This window comes from Vulpes vulpes, chromosome 3 (assembly GCF_048418805.1).
Source record: "Vulpes vulpes isolate BD-2025 chromosome 3, VulVul3, whole genome shotgun sequence".
Lineage (NCBI taxonomy): Eukaryota > Metazoa > Chordata > Mammalia > Carnivora > Canidae > Vulpes > Vulpes vulpes.
Window position 1 is genome coordinate 55945931 of NC_132782.1, and position 22954 is coordinate 55968884.

General features: G+C 37.4%; 1 protein-coding gene across 5 annotated transcripts in view; it reads right to left on the reverse strand.

The window, feature by feature from the left end:
* Positions 1–22954, reverse strand: part of VPS8 (VPS8 subunit of CORVET complex) — a 248815-nt gene that overhangs the window by 83291 nt on the left and 142570 nt on the right. For all 5 annotated transcript variants that reach the window (XM_026007303.2, XM_072752535.1, XM_072752534.1 and 2 more), the window contains exons 34-35: positions 18823–18912; positions 15661–15707 (exon numbers count right to left, since the gene is read on the reverse strand). In XM_026007303.2, the coding sequence (XP_025863088.2) occupies positions 15661–15707; positions 18823–18912 (137 nt within the window). The remainder of the gene's footprint in view (positions 1–15660; positions 15708–18822; positions 18913–22954) is intronic.

A 22954-nucleotide genomic window follows, 5' to 3' on the forward strand; every position in this document is an offset into this window, starting at 1 on the left:
TGGACGAGTAGTAGGATACACAATATTTATGTGTTCATTGGTCTACTATATCAGCTATTCAGAAAGCCCATTATTCACAATGTCCACATGAGGTAGAGATACTGGGGTGCCTGGCTGGCTCAGTTGGTAGAGCATGTGACTCTTGATCTTGGGGTTGGGAGTTCAAGTCCCACATTGGGCATACAGCTGAATTAAAAAAAAAAAAAAAGCTAGAAAAATAAGAGGATCAGTTTTATCATGGTGGACACTCAATTACCAGTGGCCAAAAGTAACTATTTAGAAAATCAACTACTGCTCATTACAGAATTAAGAATCATCTCTGTAGCTTCAAAAGAAGTCCGTTCCTTCTGAGAGCCCTATCTTCTCTTTATGACTCCTCAACTAAAGCTCCTTATATAAAAAGAATCAGAATAGGGTTAATAAGATACAAAAATGCTTAGGAAACTAGCCTGTCGAAGAAATGTGAAGGCAGATGGTTTAAAGCAACACCTCCCAGCTTTTCTCACATCATGGCACACAGAGAAGGATGGTATTGGTATGGCTTATCAGAGTAAAGTAAGACTGGTCACAGGGAGATATGGCTGCCCCAAGAGCTGAGGGGATGAGTCTCCAGGCACAACTGTAACACATGTGCAACACACCAACAGTCCCAGGCGGGAATCTCTGGACTCCACTGAGATCAATCTGAGGTTAAAAATACTCTACAAATGATGGTAAATAGTACTCCTATTTTTACTCATAAGAAACTTCAGTTACAGAAAGAGGAATTATATTTAGAGATAGGAAATCTTTCCTAAATTAAGAAGAGTCTTGTGACACTCCATTCTGACCAGAGGTTGAGTGATGAACACATTAATTAAGTTCTGCTGCTTGAGGCTGTCAATACTTGCTGATGGGCTAATTCAGTGTGTCCTCAAATTGGCTGTAAATCTCTAAGATCAAGTTTCCTTTCTTTTTTCTTTCTTTCTTTCTTTTGCATTTCGTAACTGCTTTAACACAGTATTTGCTAAGTAACTGGTTATTCCCTATGTAGACTATCACCTTAGTTCTTCACAAAAATTATCTTCTGGGAAAGCAGAACTTGAAAATTACCTTTTTAAGTGTCCATGTCCCAACTACACTATAAATTCTGAGAGCAAAGACTGTGTGGCATTCAATGTCTTCCAGCATTCACACAGTCTTGGCACATAATAAATAAGTACTCAGTAAATATACACTGCATTGAACTGAATTGACTGGCCACAATGTACTGGATTGCTTTCAGAAAAAGGGAAATACAGGATAGAGGGGTGAAAATTACAAGGACAATGACTCCACAGTCAGATTGAGCTACAAATGAATCCTGTCAGAAAGTTCTTCATGGACAAAATAGAAAATGTACATGACAACAAAGGGAAATGATGGTTCTTTATGTAGGATCAAGGTTTTGTCTCAATAGAATACTCAGTAAAAGAAAAAAGGGAATGCTAATCAATGGTCCTTGATGTTAAGATGAGTCAGTGTTCTTTTCAGATGTTTATATCACATTGGTAGATAGTGTTAATACTTTACCTTCATCAGACTTCTGTTAATATGTCTCATAAATGCAAGACTATGGAGCAAATTAAGACTAAATATAAGCATCTGCCACTGAATCCCAGTGTTTGATTCTTTCTAAAACATTTATTTACAAAACTCTTTGCAAGTACTGAAGATGTGAATATGCATTAAAGCAAGCAAATCTCTCAGACGAATAGATTTGATGCATTCATTTCTGAGGGAAATAATATGGCTGCTGGGGAAATGATCAGTCAACATCAACATAATAAAAACTTTAATAAATAGAGTAACAATGAATTTACATCCATTTCTGACTGCTGCTTATCAGTCTTACACATAAATACAATTTGTTATATCCATTTCTCAAAGCTACTTGTTACTTTTCTATTAGCTACCTGCTTTGCCACTGCTAACTTTAATGTATCAAAATTATGTATTTTAGACTTAAACCTTATCTACTCTTTTGGGCATTTCTACTTTAAGAATAGCACTGACTCGGCAGCCTGGGTGGCTCAACGGTTTGGCGCTGCCTTCAGCCCAGGATGTGATCCTAGAGACCTGGGATCAAGTCCCATGTCGGGTTCCCTGCATGGAGCCTGCTTCTCCCTCTGCCTGTGTCTCTGCCTCTCTCTCTCTCATTCTGTGTGTGTGTCTTTCATGAATAAATAAAAAATCTTAAAAAAAAAAAAAAAAGAATAGCACTGACTCTAAGATATGAACACTTAAATATATATATAAAAGGTAGAATTTTACAAGGCATACACAACTTTTCTCTTGTCAGCTTTAAAAGAAAGCATATATAGGCCTTGTCAAATACATGCACATACCAATCATGCACAAAAATTCAGGTTGGTGAAAACATCCACCCTTACTCAGGTTGTGAAAATAATTTAAAATTATGATCTTGTACATTTGGCTATTTCTAGGGGAGGATAAACTATGTATCAGTTTTGAATAAGTTACATCATTTAAATGACTCTAAAATTCAAATTTTCATAAAAATATTTGATAAAGAAAACATGTTGCATGGGGATGAAAAAAGTCTGGTCTAGTCTCTCTTCTTCACTCTAAACATTGCACAAAAATAGGCTAGTAGAGACTACTTGAGATTTCTGAGAAAGAGAGTTTCATAATCTCCTTGTAACTTATTTTGACAATTTAGGGCCACCTCAGCTTAGCCTAAATCCTGATTGCCTAAATTCCCTGCTCATCTCCATAAATCCAGGTGGTGGCATATTGATGACTACTTGGTACCTTTTTTTAAAAAAAAATTTATTTATTTTTTAAAGATTTATTTTAGAGAGAGAGAGCAAGAGAGAGCACAAGCTGGGGGTGGGGAGAGAGAGAGAGAAGCAGGATCCTTGCTGAGCTGGGAGCCAGCCTCTGGCTTGACCTCAGCATGCTGGGATGACGACCCGAGCCCAAGGCAGCCCCTTAACTGACTGAGCCACCCAGATGCCCTACTTGGTACCTTTAAGACTGAGAACTCAAATATATCACTCACAACACACAAGAGAAAAGACAATTATTCTCCATGTAGTTTTCATTCTCAAGTTGTTTTACAAAGTCGTTAGGCAGAACTTCTAAGCTTTCTATATACATTCCATGTTAAAAATGCCACAATGTAGGGAAGCCTGGGTGACTTGTCAGTTAAGCATCCAACTCTAGATTTTGGCTCAGGTTACGATCTCGGAGTTGTGGGACTGAGTCCCATATCGTGCTTTGCACTGGGCATGGAGCCTGCTTGGGATTCCCTCTCCTCCTCTTTCTGCCCCTCCTCCATTAAAAAAAAAAAAGCCGCAATGGGCAAACCTATACATAGAACATTATGTCATATGGTACAAGTATGGCATTTCTAATCAGATACATTGATCAAGAATTGAAGTTGGTCAGTTGGTACCTTTGGATAAGGGTTTGTTAAAAGGCAAAGTTAAATCATAGCTCATCCTTGCCACTTGATCAGAAGTCGAACTCCAATAAAAAATACAATAAATAAATAAATACATAAATAATAAAATTCAGATAAAAAAAGAAGTCTTCATGCACTTGTTGGTATTTTAGATAAAAGCTAAGATAGAAGCAAAATCAAATATAACAAAAAACACAGGATCTAATTTGCCCATATAGTATAATAGCTGTATGAATTGTGTATGTAATGCATATGTAGATGTGCATACAACTGCTGACAAAAAAAAAAAAGAGAGAATGAAAGTGCACAATGTTAATTTCAATGATGACAGGATTCCTGGGTACTGATTTTTTTATTTTTATTTTTTGCTTGAGTATAATTGACACATAATGTTACATTAGTTTCATGTGCACAACATAATGATTTGACAAGTTTATATATTATGTTCACCCCAGGTATAGCTACCATCTGCCCCAATACATTGCTATTAAAATATCATAGACTATAAAAAAGAAAAAAGCCACAATGTAATCCCATGTAATTTGAACAAAACCAGTGAATACTCCAATCTGCCCGAAAAGCACTTTAAGTGTGATTATTAAAGGTAGCAAAGACAATACTTCCAAAATGTATATGGAACTGTACCAATAGCAATGTCCCACAAACTGGATGGAAACCTGTCCTGTCACAAGAAAGTATGCAGTAGCACAGATCTCCCAGATAGCCCTCAACATCCTGCAGAACTCCAGCATGCCTCCCACAGAACAGCCGCACTCCCTTCTCACACCAAAGCGAACAAGTGCACCATTCTCACAGCAAAGATTCTGCTACATCAAATCAATGTAATAGCAGATGTAAGCCACATCTCCTGGGGGACTTGTTCACTCTCCATTTCCCTAGTCTCAAGTGTCAAAATGTCCTCCCCAAATCTTAATAGAATTGTTATTATCTCTCTGATAGTCACAAAAAAAGAAACTGAATTGTTTTGAATGTTCTCCTACATAAGCAGAAAAATGGCTTTTATAAGCTAACAGAAATAAGAGCCTAATGATTTTCATAGAAAATTAATTTAGCTCCATAACCTTATCAAGTACAAAGAGTATCTGGGTCATTCCAATGCTGTACAGACTTCAATTAAAAACTCATAAAAACTTACAGGGTAAGCTAAAACAATTTTTAAAAAATACCACTATTAATAATGGTAATGAGAAGAACTCTGAGGTTATTTGCAGTGTGTATCTTTTTCCCACTGCAAAGCTCTCCTTAACACTAAAATCTGCCAGTAATCCTACTAGCAAGAATTGTCTTGATAGGCCTAAGTCAAAGAAAGGCTGGATAGGGGGATGCCAGGGTGGCTTAGGGGTTGAACATCTGCCTTCGGCCCAGGGCATGATCCCAGGGTCCTGGGATCGAGTGCCGCATCGGGCTCCCTGCATGGAGCCTGCTTCTCCCTCTGCTTGTGTCTCTGCCTCTCTCTGTATCTCTCATGAATCAATAAATAAAATCTTTAAAAAAAAAAAAAAGAAAGGCTGGATAGGTACACGTCCTGCCACCTCAGCATAATACCTAAATTGAGGCATTTTCAGGTCTGGATGAGACATGTGATACCATTCTCTCCCCAAAGTGATGGATGGAACTGGAGAAAAAAAGGTGCAGTTTTGTGACCCCACCACAGAAATATTCTTTAAACTGTTCTCAGAAACAGTTTTGAACTGATGCTGGGTCAGACTACTATAAATTTAAAATGATATCCACATATAATTCTGAACATACAGAGAACGAAGATGTTTAGTTTCTGGTCTGGCATGTAAAGAGCTTGAAAGTTAACACTTCCATCCTCACAGGAAAAATGCCAAACAAACCAAAAATCAACAGCTCCTCTTTGCTCTACCTGAGAGCTGAAGTCATGGGGCAAAATGTCATCCCTAAATTGGAGAGCAACAGACAGGTAGATATAAATAATCACAGCATACTGGAGTGGAAGCCAGGAGCAGAAACCACTGCTTCTGGAGCCAGTACTGGAATAGGAAAACTTAAACTGTAAATGACAAAATGCCAGAGATTTGGAGTGGACAAACTTAAGAGTTAAATATTCTAGGTTGCCAAGTCTTGGGGTGCAGGTTCCCACACTTTCATGAATTTTATCTCAAGGAGCCACCAAGTTCTCATAGTGAAGATTGGAGAAAAATCCAGCCATGCTTCCAGTAGCAAAGAGAAGAAAAGTGGCCATTTAAAAATACATCCAGAGCATTTTGCTCTTCTTAACAAGACCTGCTGTTACGGACTTATGTCCCCTGTAAATTCATATGCTGAAGTCCTAACTCCCAGTATCTCACAATGTGACTTGCTTTGGAAACACCAAGTTTGTTAATGCAATTAATTAAGTTAGGATGAGGTTATACTGGAGTAGGGTGGACTCATAATCCAACATAACCTGCATCCTTAAAAGAGGGGAAATTGAGACACAATCCTACATACGGGGAGAATGCATGTGAAAATGAAGCCTGGGGGATCCCTGGGTGGCTTAGCGGTTTAGCGCCTGCCTTTGGCCCAGAGCATGATCCTGGGGTCCCGGGATCGAGTCCCGCATCGAGCTCCCTGCATGGAGCCTGCTTCTCCATCTGCCTGTGTCTCTGCCTCTCTCTCTCTCTCTCTCTCTCTCATGAATAAATAAATAAAATCTTTAAAAAAAAAGAAAGAAAATGAAGCCTGAAATCAGGGTGATGCTTCTGCAAGCTGAGAAATGACAAAGACTGCCAGCAAATCATCAGAAGCTAGAGGAGAAACATGGAACAGTCTCTTTCTCACAGCCACAATCCTGTCAACACTTGATCTTAGAGTTCTCATCCCTAAAACTGAGACAATAAATTTCTGTTATTTAAGCCACACAGTTGTGGTGCTTTGTTAAGGCAGCCCTAGCAAACTAATACAACTGCTTTCCAGGAAAACTATTTTACCAGAGCTTAAACAAGCTGAGGGAAGAGAAATGACCCAAGTTGAGCCTTTTCTAGCCTTCCTGTCTCACTTAAAGGGCAAAGGGGCTACTGAGAGGTACTTGGGAGGGTCACTACCCAGACATACAACTCACCAAAAGAGTGAACACTAATCACAGGACTATAGAATGTCTCCCCTTTACCATACCTCACCACCCCATCAACAAAGCATGCCTGTATGATAACATAGAAATATAACTGAAGAACTACACAGCTCAGACTTTAGGAAAAGTCTCTGGGGAAATCCAAAGACAACCAGGGAGACAAAAACAAGGACGTTCAAGGAACTTTCACCCTCAAACTATAGCTAGAGCACACAATAAGTTTAGCTTCACTCCTAGCCAAATAAAAAGTCACACCAAGGACCTATTTGCCTCAGTTTACAGTACTTCATTTTGAGCTTTCAATAAAAAGATACAAGATATCCTAAAAAAACAAAAAAGGATACAGTCTGAAGAGACTCAGCAAGCATCAGAGCCAAACTCAAATATGGCAGAGATGCTAGATTTATCAGACAGGATTTAAAACAACTATGATTAATATGCCGAGGGCTGTAAAGGAAAAAGAAACAACATGTAAGAACAGATGGGTAAAGTAAGCAGAGAAATGGAAACTCTAAGAAAGAATCAAAAGAAAATGCTAGAAATGAAAAACACTGAATAAAATAAAGAATGCCTTAGATGGCTTCATCAACAGCCTGGACACAGCTGAGAAAGAATCAGTGAGCTTCAAGGTATGCCAGTAACACATCAATAGAAATTTCCAAACTGAAATATTGTGGGAAAGCAAGACCCCTCTCTGTGTCGCTCATGAATAAATAAATAAAATCTTTTAAAAAAAAGAATAAAGGGGCAGCCTGGGTGGCTCAGCAGTTTAGCACCTGCCTTTGGCCCAGGGCATGATCCCAGAGACCCAGGATCGAGTCCCATGTTGGGCTCCCTGCATGGAGCCTGCTTCTCCCTCTGCCTGTGTCTCTGCCTGCCTCCCTCTCTCTCTCATGAATAAATAAATTAAATCTTTAAAAAAGTAAAAAATAAATAAATAAATAAAACAAAAAAATAAAAAAAGAATAAAAAAAAGAGAGAAAGCAAGACCTCAGCAGATAAAAGAAACCATAACAGGGACATGGGTAAATGGCAATAGCTTTATGCATATGGCCAAAGCCAATTATTCCCACCATCGGTCAGTAATGAAAACAATACATGTTGAAAACAGCAATGATGGTGGGTAGTTAGCCAGGCCTACTGAGGTCAGTTCCCCCATCCTCCACAGCCCCCTAGTTAATGTTTCTATGAAACCTGTGTAGATAGTCACCTATGAAGTTCCCTACTGCCCCTCTCATGATTGGTTTTCTTGAGTTGTTTTTCTTCCCTTTTTCCCACATACTTCACGTTCTACGATAATAAAACCGATAGCCAACCCAAATTCAGGGTTTCACCTTGGCACCTGTACTTCTTGGTAGTGCCTGATGGTGAAGCCCCTCCAGAATCTGAAGTATCTGTTCCAAGATACTGGATTCTGAGTAATCATTTCATCTCTCACTGGAACATGCCATGTGGCAAAATACAAAGGAAAAAAAAACCATCCTGGGGACGGGAGAGCCCAGAATAGAATATCCAAAAACTGTGGGACAAATATAACACCAAAAAGAGAAGAAAGAGAAAATGGGACAGAAGAAATATTTGCAGCAATAATGACTGAGAATTTCCCCTAAAGTAATGACAAATATCAAACTACAGATCCAGGAAGCTCAGAGAACACCAAACAGGATAAACAGCAAAAATCTCCACCTAGGCATATCATACTCCAACTGCAGAAAATCAAAGACAAAGAGAAAATCTTAAAAGAAGTCAGAGGGAAGGAAAACAGCTTACTTATAAAGGAAGACTGATAAGAATCACACTAGACTTCTCTCCATAAACCATGCAAGCAAGAAGAGAGGAAAGGGAAGTATTTAAAGTGTTGGAAGAAAAAAACCACCAACCTAGACTTCTGTATCCAGCAAATTATCTCTCAAAAGTGAAGGAGAAATACTTTCTGAGACAAATATTGTGAGAATCAGTACACCTGCCTTTCAAGAAATGTTAGAAGTTCTTCAAAAGGAAGAAAAATGATAGTCAATTAGTAGTTCTTTGCTTTTGTTTCCCTTGCCTCCAGGGACATGTCTCGTAAAAAGTTGCTATGGCCAAGGTCAGAGAGGTTGCTGCTTGTGTTCTCCTCTAGGATTTTGATGGTTTTTGGTCTCACATTTAGGTCTTTCATACATCTTGAATTTATTTTTGTGTATGGTGTAAGAAAGTGCTCTAGTTTCATTCTTCTGCGAGTTGCTGTCCAGTTTTCCCAACACCATTTGTTGAAGAGAATGTTTTTCTTTTTTTTTCTTTTATTCATTTGTTGAAGACTGGTTGACCATCCTGTTGTGGGTCCATTTCTGGGTTCCCTATTCTGTTCCATTGATATATGTTTCTGGGTTTTTTCTTCTTTTTGTGCCACTACCATACTGTCTTGATGATTACATCTTTGTAATAGCTTGAAGTCTGGAATTGTGATGTCTCCAGATTTGGTTTTCTTTTTCAACATTACTTTGGCTGTTTGGGGTCTTTTCTGCTTCCATGAAAATTTTAGAATTATTTATTTGAGCTCTGTGAAAAAATGCTAGTGTTATTTTGATAGGAATTGCTTTAAACGTGTAGACTGCTTTGGGTAGTATAGACATTTTAACAAGACTTGTTCTTCTAAAACATGAGCATGGAATGTTTTTCCTTTTTTTTTTTTTTTTTTTGTCTTCTTCAATTCCTCTTACAAGTGTTCTATAGTTTTCAGGATACAGATCTTTTACCTCTTTGGTTAGGTTTGTTCCTAGGTATCTTATGCTTTTTGGTGCAACTGTAAATGGGATCAATTCCTTGATTCTCTTTCTGCTGCTTCATTATTGGTATAAGAAATGCTGAATTCATGCATCAGTTCTAGCAATTTTTTGGTGAAGTCTTTTAGGTTTTCTACATACAGTATCACATCTGAGAAGAGTAAAAGTTTGACTTCTTCCTTGCTGCTGTATATGCCTTTCATTTCTTTTTGTTGTCTGACTGCTGAGGCTAGGACTTACCGTACTCTTGAAAAACAGTGGTGAGAATGGACATCCCTGTCATCTCCTGACCTTAGGGGAAAAACTCTCAATTTTTTCCCCACTGAGGATGCTATTAGCTGTGGGTCTTTCATATATGGCCTTTATTCCCCCAGCCTTATTTTAAAACAGCTTTTTCACTATGTAAATGCTAATATAGGTATTTTAATATTAACTACTTTTTTCTTTCATCGCATTTCCTTAAACATTTTCCAAAAGTGAATCACTAGATCAAAGCATACGTATAACTTTAGAGGTCTTAATAACACACACACACACACACACACACACACACACACACACTACATACTTTAAGTTGCTCTCAAGAAAACAAAGTGGAGGGCAGCCTGGGTGGCTCAGCGGTTTGGCACCGCCTTCAGCCCAGGGTATGATTCTGGAGTCCCGCAATTGAGTCCCATGTCGGGCTCCCTGCATGTGGCCTGCTTCTCCCTCTGCCTGTGTCTCTGTCTCTCTGTATATATATATTATAATATTATATAATATATATTATATATATAATTTCTCATTATTATATAATATATATTATATATATTATAATTTCTCATGAATAAATAAATAATTTTAAAAAAGACAAAGTAGACTATGAAGGAGAGCAATGATAACATGTAGTGCCTCCTCTGCACAAACAGGTCAATACTGCTGAGGAATAAAGCAAAGAGAAATGGGAGAAAGGAAGAAAATGAACCTGGATAGACAGGCCTTGAATCACATCAAGGAAGGCCATGAGGAGTTGTGTTTTGCTTTGGATAAGAGAGCAGAAAGAACTCTGAGAAGGAGAACTTTGCCTGTTTTAAAAATGGAAGGAGAAGAACTAGGAAGGCTGGTTAGGAAGCCTGCAAGAGGGATCAGGAGAGAGATACTGTGTGCCTGAACCAGAGGAGTAGGGAACAGAAGAGAGGACTCCTATATATATATACAGGAGCTATCCAAAAAAGGTTGGGGTCATAACTGATTCTGTATGGTATGGCTGAGAAAGTGGAGTAGGTAAAGCAAAGTGAAGAACACATCATCACTCTCAGAATTTTACTTAAGACACTTAAACATAATTTCCTGCTTACTTCTCTATTTCCTCCATTAGAATGTAAATTCCCTCAAGGCAGGGCCCCATCTTATTCACTATTTCATCTTCCATGCCTGTCAGAGTGCTTAGCACAATATAGTTACTCAGTAAATTGTTAAATGAAATAAATGGGCAGATAATGCCATTTCAACCTCAAGTATAGTACTTAACAGACAGCAATTTCATTATAAAGATGTAATCAATAAAGAAATAAACAAGTGTAGGCTATTTTCTTGCTATCAACCATCTATCTATCTATCGGGTCTAGAGATTAGGAAATTATATGTTTTAAAAGGTTAAATCTGAGCTTCTGGCAAAGTACTAACCAAAAACACTGAAGGGTTTAGAACAAGTCTCATCAAAATATGTCACTTTGGCATATGGACTATTTTGAGCTAAAGGCAATTAAGACCCTGTGAGCTCAAGAGAAATCTTTCCCCTCCAATTAACTACCTAAAAGAATCTAAAGTGGGAGTCTTTCCCAAAGTAAGAGTTATTATCAGAGATAAATTTCATCTGAGTGGCCCATCTGTATGGCTGGGCAAAAATCTAAATACCGAACATCTGCTCTTCTTGCCCTGTAAATTGCCCTCCTCCTCTCTGAAATCCTAGGCCCCTATCCCATTCCTTAGCTTAGGATGGCATATATATCTTATTTTACTTTTCTGTCTTTGAAACTCTCTCGTACATGGGGTTTTCATATACATGAAATTAAATTTGATTTTCTCCTGTTATTCTGACTCATATCAATTTGATTCTTCGTCTAGCCAGAAGAACCTTTGAAGGGTAGAGAAAAATGTATCCTAACAATAGGATTATCTGGTGGTAAGCCTGGACAAGCTGATAGGCACTAACAGAAGTAGAAATGAATTTTCTATGTCAAACTTCATGAACGGAATATTCTAATTTTTTAAAAGATGTATTCACTTGAGAGGTGGTAGCATGTGTGCATATGGGGTAGGGGGAGCTGAGGGAGGAAGAGAATCTCAGCAGACTCTCTACTGAGCATGGAGCCCAACACAGGGGCTCAATCTCACAATCCTGAGATCCTGACCTGATCTAAAATCAAGAGTCAGATGCTTTTGCAACCAAGGGGAGGAGTGTGGGGGGATGGGGTGACTGGAGTGATGGGCACAAGGAGGGCACTTGATAGGATGAGCATTATACTATATGTTGGCAAATTGAGCTGAAATTAAACATTTTTTTTTAATTAAAAAAGAGATGCTTAACCTACTAAGCACCCAGGTGCCCCCATAACGATCTAATTTTTTATTTAATTGTGAAATATGCTATTTTAACAAAGAGTGTCAATATCTTAAAATGTCCTTTCAAAATTATCCACAGAAACACTGACAAATTCAACTTAAATCCAATGTATAACCATTTCCATAATCTATGTTTTGCTCCTTGGCAAAGCTACTCATTTTCTTAGCAACACTCAAGTTTTACTTTATTTTGATTAAAGATTAGAAATACAATGTGACTTTTATGTGTTTTTTTTCCTACAAGAATATCATACCATATATTTCAGAGGCCTCCAGGACATGGTTAGCAAAGGCTAAATCGACATTACCAAGAGAAGTGTACTGGGGAAAATACTGTGAATATAAATATACTTGCACATATTCTTTATTCCTTATGCGGCTCATTGCCCCACAAAAGCCATCAGTGTCCTTTTCTATTATTCTTCAAGCATTCCCACTCCACAAAAGGCCTACATCTGGATGTAAATATATCAGGAGAACTCCCATGAGAATTCTTGGCCTGGCAGGAGTGCACACAGGGAGTGGGGGAAGGATAGGCCTTTATGTAGCAGATGTCCCAAAGAAGGGAATTGGAAGAGAATGCAAATCCGTTCTCTCCCAAGCTGTTGGCCTCAATTCAGGCAAGTAATTTGCTTCTGTAGGATTAACTCCCCCGCCAAAAACTATCTAATCTTTCTATGTACAGATGCCACCAATATCTTTGTAGGTCAATTAATTCTACTGAGGACATTATTTACATAGCAAAGATAACAAAGAAATCGAACAAAGACAATAGAGAAATATACTTAAGAATTCAACTAGATGATTTGTCCCTTTAAAAATGCTATTGACAAAATAAAAGGCTACCCCCCTCAAAAACAACTCAATGAATACTGGTAAATGTTAAATCAAATATGCATAAACTATATATATATATATCCTATTAATTCAGGTTTTGTGGGCAAAAGTAAAAAAAAAAAAACAACTAATATTCTGACATGACACACATATACAGTCTCCATCTGAAAACGACTGTTTTCTTTCATTTTCCTTACTTGCCAGAACACTGCTAAAAGAACTTCATGAGTGGTTGGGGGAGAACCTGGTTGTTTAAAAAAAAAAAAAAAAAAAATCAAATGCTTAAGAACAGAATGGGAAGAATCAAAGGCAAAAATAGTCTCCACTGTCTGCCAGTGAAAACTGCCAGGCAGGCCCAGTCTACCTATTCTTGCTGTTCTTTTTCCTCTAAGTGTCTTTTCCATATTCCCTTGTTTCCCAGAACCTGACAAGACTCTAATCCCTTTTTTATCAGATTAGTCAAAAAGAATTCTTATTTAAAAAGGCTAAAATGTGTTGGGAAATCAGTCATTCAGAGCGATGACTGCATTTATATTACCTAATACTGGTATCTTTTTACTTATAAAAAATAAGATTTGGCCAGTATCATCTTCTGTATTTTATTACATGTGAGAAAGAGCCAAGCACAAAGCTGAATTTCCTCTGTCCTTCTAGCTTGAGTCCCACCAGATAGGACGGTTGGGGAAAAAGGACTTGATCAAATAAATTACCCTAAGGGAAGAGGCTCTAGGTCCTAGTGATGTGAGGAACAAAGGAAAAAAGTAAATGTGGATAAAACTGAATTTCCTTATAACCTGCAGCCCACTGGCAGATACTTAAGGCAAGGCAGGATAAAACTTTCCTCCAGGAACTCCCAAAAGGGAAAGACAATCTTAGCTTGACAATAGCTAGGCCTCCAGCATCCTGTGAGTCTTCATTAGCATATGGAAACCCTTTTGGAAACTTCCCTTGTCTTTACCTTCCTCAACACCAGAATATATAATCAGATGCTCTCACAATCCCAGGGCAGCCCTTTCTGCTCAGGGGTCCTATCCCATGCTATAAAAACACCTTTTTGCACCAAAGACATCTCAAGAATTCTTTCTTGACTATTGGCTTCGAACCTCAACATTTCCACATCATTAGGAGAATGGATGTGCCACAAGGGAGGAACAGGAGGAACTGTGCCACAAGAGAAAGGGGTGCACAGGTCACAAAGAAAGGGCTGGGGCTGAGGCTGGGTGCCTCCTTCCTCGGTCACCTCCCGTCTTCTTTCACATCTCTGTCCCCAGCTCTCTCCACCCTTTCCCCACCAACACCCAACCGATCTAAGATGTTCCTATCAGTTAACTACAAATCACCTTGGCCCAAACTGGCTCTGCGGGAGAGACAAATGATTCATAGAAATTAAAAAAAAAAAAAAAGAAGTTATCTAGCCTCAGTGATATTCTAAGAACAGGGAATTAAAACACAGATGATGTGAAGATGTTTTGAACAGTGGTGCTGGGGTATGTAGTCAGATTGCCTTTCTAAACATCTGCATGTGCATGTTTCTAAACATCCACATCTGGATGACTGAATTTAAATGCAGCCTGGCCTGCTCTAGATTTAAATGACTGAGATTTCAAAAAATTATTACAATCAACAAGACTACTGGCATTGTGGTATGTAAAAATAGCACAGAATCCTGGAAACCCAAACTGAGATGATCATTAAGTAACTAAATGACTGTTTTCAGCAGCTAGTGTACACCATAAAGCAACATAAAAGTTTGTACGTCTGATGGGAAAGCTATGTCATACTGGAACATTACCCTTACACCACCAATGCTTAACTCAGTACACATCAAAAATATCCCCACCTACAATGGTTCTGTGGGTTTGGGCCCAGATGTCTGTATTTTTACAAGTTTCTAAGGTGATTCTGACACATACTTCCAGTTAGGACAGAGTGACTGTCTTAAAGGATGTTAAATATTATTCCACTCAACTCCCAATTAGTCCACTTAGTCACAGCAAAATGTTAAGATCTCTCACACAGAGCTGCTCTGCTTAAAAATCCATTACTAATCTTATCTCCCTGGGTTAATTTTCATGTGATGAGTACCACAGTAGCACTTAAAAAAAAAAAATTAAACTTTGCTTCTCACACCACCACAAGAAGTTATTTAAAATTAACACTTCAAATGAGGATTTAAGAGGTAATAAATTTAGAGGTGAGCTGGAAACCAGGGGTTTATTTTGAAAGTAAAACTATCAATCCACAGTATGGAATAAAGAACAGGAAACAGTGATGTTAGGATAGAAAGGGGAAGCCAGATGGTCATCAGATTGTTCCTGAACCATGTCATGTCTTCACGGCATCACTTCATTATTTTTTTTTAATTTTTATTTATTTATTTATGATAGTCACAGAGAGAGAGAGAGAGAGGCAGAGACACAGGCAGAGGGAGAAGCAGGCTCCATGCACCGGGAGCCTGATGTGGGATTGGATCCTGGGTCTCCAGGATCGCGCCCTGAGCCAAAGGCAGGCGCCAAACCGCTGTACCACCCAGGGATCCCCTCATTATTTTTTTTTTTTACAATGATAACAACTCACCATGTATGCCCATGTTCAAATGAAAAGTATTCCCTCAAGATATAATCTATTTTCATCAGATGTTTTAGAATAATTTATGAAACTGTCAAACTAACATTAAATATCAAAAGTCGATTATACTATTCAGATAAAATGAGCCAGTTTCTTTTATTCTTTTTTTTAGGGGTGACGGGGAATAGGGAGAGGCAGAGGGAGTTCATGACCTGAGCCAAAATCAAGAGTTCGACACTTAACCGATTGAGTCCATGCGCTCCACAATGGGCCAGTATTCTTAACCTCAATTTATTTCCTTTAATTTTCATCTATCTAGAATAAAAACAAATTTATTAACATACCTTGGGTCAAGAAGACTCCTCAAAAATTTGAAAAGCAAAACTTGGTTCTGAATAGAAAAACAATAAAAAAAATTAAACAAATTCTTCAAACTATGCCATGGTAAAGAACAACTCTAGAAAATCCCTTTTAAGTCTATGTACAGATCTAAGAAATTCTAAAGAGTCATTTGGAGGTCATTTCCTCTCAGTAATTGAAATCACCCTCACACATTCCATTTTGAGTGCAGAAGAAACACAAATGCATTGTTACTGTCAAAAAAATAAAAGCCCTATACTAAGACACATCCTTAGCGGTTCTCAGCACTAGGACCTTGGGAAAGGCAGGTGCTCTGAACTGCTGTGCCGACAGTGAGTTCTAGCTACACTGAGGGGTTCACACTGCCTCACCTGGTCCTCTTTTTTGTGACAATAGCCTATTGTGAGATAATCTAAGTAGAGTGGGAGTTTGAGACACAACAGCAACCACCACCAAAAAAGCTCATTAACTTCTGTAATCAACTACAGAAGAGACGTCACACTGCAACATTAACAATTAATATGTCATGAAATCTGGGTTCTGTTTCTTCCACTTACTTGCCATGTGACTGTTTAAATCACTGACTCTCTTAGTAATTCAGTTTACTTATCTGAAAAAGAGAACACAATATCTTCTCTGACTTCTGCAGAGGTAGAAGTGAAAATTAAATGAGATACACCTTAAAATACTCTGAATATAAATAATGTTTTTAAGTTCTTAGGGAAACTAAGCAAAAATTATAGCTTAGTTTTTCTTTCTTCTTTCTTTTTGGATACTTCAAACTTCATCCATATAAAGCAAAGAACTCTCAAAACTGAAAAGGATTAATGTACTTTAGAAGATGACATTTAAAACATGTTATCAGTCTTTGATTCTCTATCATTTTCCTGGTCTATCATTTTGTTTTATTTAATAGGACTCTCTTCCTGGTTGTAACTTAATATTCTGGCTTTTTTTCATTTCAAGAATTCTCAAAATAATTGGTTAGAAGCGTATTTCTTGCCACTAAGAAAGGTACTTTCATATTCAGTAAATCTTTGCAATAAAATAAATACTTCATTTATTTAAAAGAAATGTGTAAGACTCTCCAAGCACTCCACAATCAAATAAACATCTTTTAAACAAAATCTATGACACTTTAGCTTTTTTATGTTTGTCTGATAAGTGACATTATATTTATTTACTTGGCCTCTCTGTCTCTAAGGATCTTTAGAGACAAAGGGAAACAGAAAATCCTGCTTAGATAACCTTAAATGACAGTAACAACACTAAGGTGAGGCAATACGTCAGAAACTGCTGACTTTTAAAGAGGGGATGGAGAGTAGTTTTAGCAGAAGTGTCCTCCTGTCCTAATCACTAGAATGGACTGAATGACTCTCCATGTACTTCTCAGTATCCTGGGCAATGCTTTATCATCATTTAAGTTCAACTATTCTGCAACTGTCTGTTGGCTTATCTGCCTTCTTCCTTAAGCATAGGCATACATGTCTATGTTTTTATATCCACAGTACATAACAGTGTTATTGGGTCACAGAAGGTACATAATATTTATTGAATTAATGGATGTGTTGAGCTCATGGACCTCATTATGCTGGACAGCCAAGCCTGATGCCTGGGAGTCACTTTTAACCTCTCCCATCACTTTTAACTCATTTCCAAGTCCTATACATGTTTTACACCAAAACACACCCTGAACCCATCCACACCACCACCACTGACTTAGTCCCCATTCTCGCCATCTTCTGCCTAAACCCTTCACTTTCTAACTAGTCTCCATGGTCTCTGTTCTCCGTATGCTCTGTTAGTCTACTCCCCACACTATAAAGTTAGTTTTCTCTAAAATGAATCTAATGATGTCCTTTTGCTGAAAAACTTTAGTAATTCTCTAGGTTATCTAGAATATCCAGTATAATTTCTAGTGCTACACATAAGATTGTTCAGTATCAGAGTGCAAACTCTCATTTCTAGCCTCTCTAGTTTCAACTCCTCCCTCCAGCAGACCTTTTCTAGCTTCACCACGTGCTCCTCCCACCATCGTCCCCAGCACGTCATGCTTCACACAGACTGGCCATTCTCTGGATATGCATGTTGTCTCATTCCTTCAAGTCTCTACATACCCATAATCCTCTATCTAGAAAGTGATTCTCAATTCTCTGCCTAGAAAATGGATGCCAGTCACTCAGGACCCAGCCCAGGCATGGCTGGGGGCTCTTGTCTGGCATCAGTCCACCACTCTCTGCTCTTATTCCTACAGCGCTTTCTCCATGTGTCTGCTGTAGCACTTGTAACCTTGCATGGTATATAAGCACTTCTTTATTTCACAGGAAAAATTAAAGATTGTATTCTTATTTGCAACCCAAGGCCTACCTTACAGTATATGGTAAGGCCATAATAAGTGTTTAAGTTAATAAACTGCATATCTTTGTCTCTCAGGCCAGCTGCCCCCACTCACTGCTTTGGTTTTCAACTTAAAAGGTTATCCTCTCCTTCAAGTATGGGTACTTGAGGACTCTGGGTCATGCTTTATGTTGCTGTCATTGTCCTACTTCCTACCTCTATCACTTACAGCCTTAACGACAGTGAGCAAAACTCATTATTATCACTGCAATGATAGTGACAAGTGGAACACTAAGTTCACTAATGAGTACTTCAAACTGAACATCTCAATATTTGACATTAATATAACTGTATTCGTTAAGATTTTACAAGAAAAATTCTAAATAGTCAGCATTAACAATGTGAGGATGACAAAAGTCTGAATAAATAATAAATAACATCAACCTCAAAGAGAATACAGATGTAGTTCCTATAGAAAAACAAAAGAAAACAAAAAAGAGGAGGAGGGATCTTCTGTGGATTACAAATTCTAGAGTAAGTACAGAGTATAGTTCTAAAAATGTTTCTGGGATGTTACTACTTACTATGCAGAAAGATGAACTCCTTCATTTCCAGATGCAGAGATTATCACACAACTGCTCCCAAATACACACACACACACACACACACACACACACACACACACAGTATAAAAAATGCTTAAATGGCAACTATCGTAGAAATTACTACAATCAAAAGTGCTTAAATGGATATTCAGTAATTATCTCTCCACTAGATGTTTCTTCCCAATTTATTTTTGCAATATTTACCTGGAGTTTTTTAATGACTGTTTCAATCTGTTCAGAAAAGTGAGTAGCAACCAGCTCTGCAGCTTTACAGGGCCTCAGGGATACAAGTTCCTAAAGTGAAAGGAAAAGATAAAGTGATCTCTTATGTTAACTAGAATTTCCATTTGTGTGAAACATGATTTGCCTACTTTAGTATTTTCATAAGCTTCTACACTGCCTTTCAGAAGACCTCAATATAAGGTCTCAATTTAAGGCACATTGCAAAGGAACAAAATTAGAAATATACCAGGTAAAAAATAGATTTTGATATAAACAGTAATTCAGAATGCTTAGAAAATGAAAGCATTAAAACTCTGGATATAAGCCTTGATATCTACAGGATGAACAGAATGAACAAAAGCTTTCCCAAATTTCCTAGTCAGTGAATTTCACCCTTGAGCTTAAAGTAATCACTGGAAACAATGAAAAGAAAAAAGAGAAGAGTTGAAAATTTTCTAACTAAAAATTTGAAAACTTTACTCTTGATGCCTGGTGGATTTTGAAACAAGGAGTGTCTTGGGATGCCCAAGTGGCTCAGCAGTTGGGCACCTGCCTTCAGCTCAAGGCGTGATGCTGGAATGCCTGGATCAAGTCCCACATCCGGCTCCCTGCATGGAGCTTACTTCTCCCTCTGCCTGTCTCTGCCTCTCTCTCTCTGTCTCTCATGAATAAGTAAATAAAATCTTTAAAAAAAAGAAGGAGTGTCTTAAAACAATTAAGGGTCACAAGTCCTACATGAGACCAAGAGGTTGACCACTGTTTATCAATTACAGTAAATAACATCTATTCCTGCCAAATTTAAGACTTCCAATCTGCCCTCTCCTGGAACTTTCATAAACATTACTGGCTATTTATCTTCTTGAAACTCTCTTCTAAGTTGGTTTCTGTGACCTATTCTTCTACCCTTCCAACTGCAGCTTTAAATGGCTAAAATGCAAAGACCAACTACAGATTAACATGATATACTGTCAAATAAAAATGAGACAAGTTACTGTGACAGCAACATTCATGGTACATCTAATATGTCTGTATCAGTACCTGTTCTTTAATAATAATAAGCAGACACCAGTAACTATACTCTATACTACTTTTATATAATAGATCTCAAAACAGAGAAGGTACAACTAACCAACACTACAAATGAAAAGGGGGGATATTACTACCAATCTGCAGATATTAAAAAGAAATTATTATGAATGAATTTATATCAAGAATTTGAAAATTTAGACAACATAGAGAAAAATTTCTAGAAAAAATGTCTTTTAATAAGTTGACTTAACAATTAGAAAAACCTGCCTTGATTTTTAATCACTAAGGAAACTGAATGAATATTAAAAAAATTTTTCCATATGGAAAACTCCAGGCCCAAAGAGCATCACTGGTGAGTTCTAACAACCATTTAAGGAAGAAATAATGCCAAGATTAATTAACCCTTAAAGAGAATAGGAAAAACAAAAACAAAACTTCACATTTTCTGAGACTATCAAAATTTTTGACACCTAAGCCCAATAGGATAATATAAAAAAGGAGAACTACAGATCAGTCATAATCATAAGCACTGATACAAATATCCTAAATAAAAACAAAGTCCAACAATATTTAAAAAGGATAATGCCAGGATTAAGTTATGGTTATCCACATTAGTCAAGGCTGGTTTAGTATCAATAAGATTCACTGTAACTATAGTGTAAGAAACAAAATGTGAAAAAATTCATTTATGAAAAAATTGTTAACATACAGAAATAAAAGACTTCCATAAAAGTCTAGTAAACATTGTATTTATATTGGAAATAAAAATGTTTAAAATACCATTAACAATAGCAAATTTTATGCTAAAAATATGAAATTGTGACAGCTAATCTAATGAAGAATGGAAAATCCCTAGAGAAAATTATAAACCCTTATAGAAGCTCTTGAATAAAGGCTTATATCATATGGTCATAAACTGGAAGACTCAATATCATAAAGATGCCAATTAAATTTAAGATAATTGATGGATTCAGTGCAATCTCTATGAGAATCATAAAGAAATTTTTTGGTAGAACTTGACTAGTTCATAATAAAATATATTTAAAAGCATAAAAGGTCGATAGGTGGGGAGGATGGCAGAGTAGGAGGATCCTAAGCTCACCTCTTCCCACTGATACAACTAGGTAACACCCATATTAGTATAAACCTAGAAAAGACTCGAAGACAGGCAGAACACACTCTCCACAGCTAAATATAGAGAGGAGAACCCACTGTAGGGAGTAGAAAGGGTGAAGACATGATACAGAGCAAAATGGACCAACGGGACTATCCACAGGAATGATGGACACCTTGGGCATGGAGTGGAGAGAAAAACGTACTCTCACATTAGGGTGAACAGGGGACTTCACACTGCAGGGCACTTACAGGACCTCTTCTTCATAAAGCCACTATTTTCAATAGGAGACATAACTGACTTTCCTAACACATAGAAGTAGACACAGAGAGTTCAACAAAATGAGGAGACAAAGGAATATGTCTCAAATGAAAGAACACAACAAAAATCACAGCAAGATAGCTAAATGAAACAAAGATAATATGCCTATACAAAACTTAAATTAGTGGTCATAAAGATACTCACTGGACTTAAGAGAGTGGAGGACCTCAGTAAGACTCTTAACAAAGACACAGAAAATATTAAAAAGAATCAGAGATGAAGAACTCAATTACTGAAATTAAAAATATATTACATGAGATAAATAGTAGACTAGAAGAAGAAGAAGAATGGATGAGCAGAAGAATGACCTGGAGGACAGAGTAACAGAAAGCAATGAAGCTGAACAGGACTGGGGGGGGGGGGGGTGTGGGGGGGGGGGAGGAAAAAGTCTTAGAGACATCAGCAGCACCATCAAGCACAGTAACATTCACATTATGGGGATTCCATAAGAAAAGAGAGAGGGAGGTGTAGATAGTTTATTTGAAGAAACAATTGCCAAAAACGTCCTGATTCTGGGGAAGGAAATATCAAGATCTAGGAGACACAGAGAACCCCTCGACAAAATCAACCCAAAGAGGTCCTCACCAAGACACACAGTATTTAAAATGGCAAAATGTACTGATAGTGAATTTTAAAAGCAGCCAGAGAAGACAGTTATGTACAAAGGAAACCCCTAAAAGGATAAGAGCTGATTTTTCAGCAGAAACTTTGAAGGCCAAAAGACCTAGTATATTCAAAGGCTAAAAGAAAAAAACCTGCAGCCAAGAATACTCTATCCAGCAAGGCTACCATTCAGAACAGACGGGGAGATAAAGAGTTTCTCAGACAAACAAAAGTTAAAGGAATTCATCACCACTAAAACAGTCCCATAAGAAATGTTAAAGGGAACTCTCTGAGTGGAAAGAAAGACAATAAGAGTAAGCAGTAAACACAAAAGCAGTAAAATTAAGTATATCTATAAAAATCAGTCAAGGCATTCACAAAATACATGGATATAGAGTACGCCACCATATGCCTAAAACCTGGGAGGGAAAGGAGTAAAAAAATGAGTTCTAACTTAAGTGACCATCAACTTAATATATGCATAAGTGTTACATATAAATCTAAGGTAATCACAAATCAAAAACCAGTTACAGGAACATTAGGATGCATAGGCTTCATGCTCTGCTCATTGTTCAGTACTATTAATAGTCACAGGATAGAGATAGAGCTACTGAAATGGCAATTTGAATTTTAACATAGTTTAGAATTTGTCAGTATGTACACAAGGGAAGATCATTTTGGAATTTTGAGGGGGAAATGTGTTAAACATCTTATTTGAGTGCAGAATGATACTCTCACGTTTTCTGCTGCCAATAAAAAAAAATTCAGCTACTAATATATAAAAAATAGTAAAAGATATGCAAAAAATGAAGAGCAAGGAATCCAAGTATACTGCTAAACAAAGCCGACATACCATGAAAGTGTGTTGAGAGAGCATTTGAAAAAAGGTACAGAGAAAAACTATAAAAACAACCATAAGATCAGTAACAAATGGCAGTAATAAACACATACCTATCAATAATTATTCTGAATACAAATGGACTAAATGCTTCAATCCAAAGACACAGTGTGATATAATGGATAAAAAAACAAGACCCATCTATATGC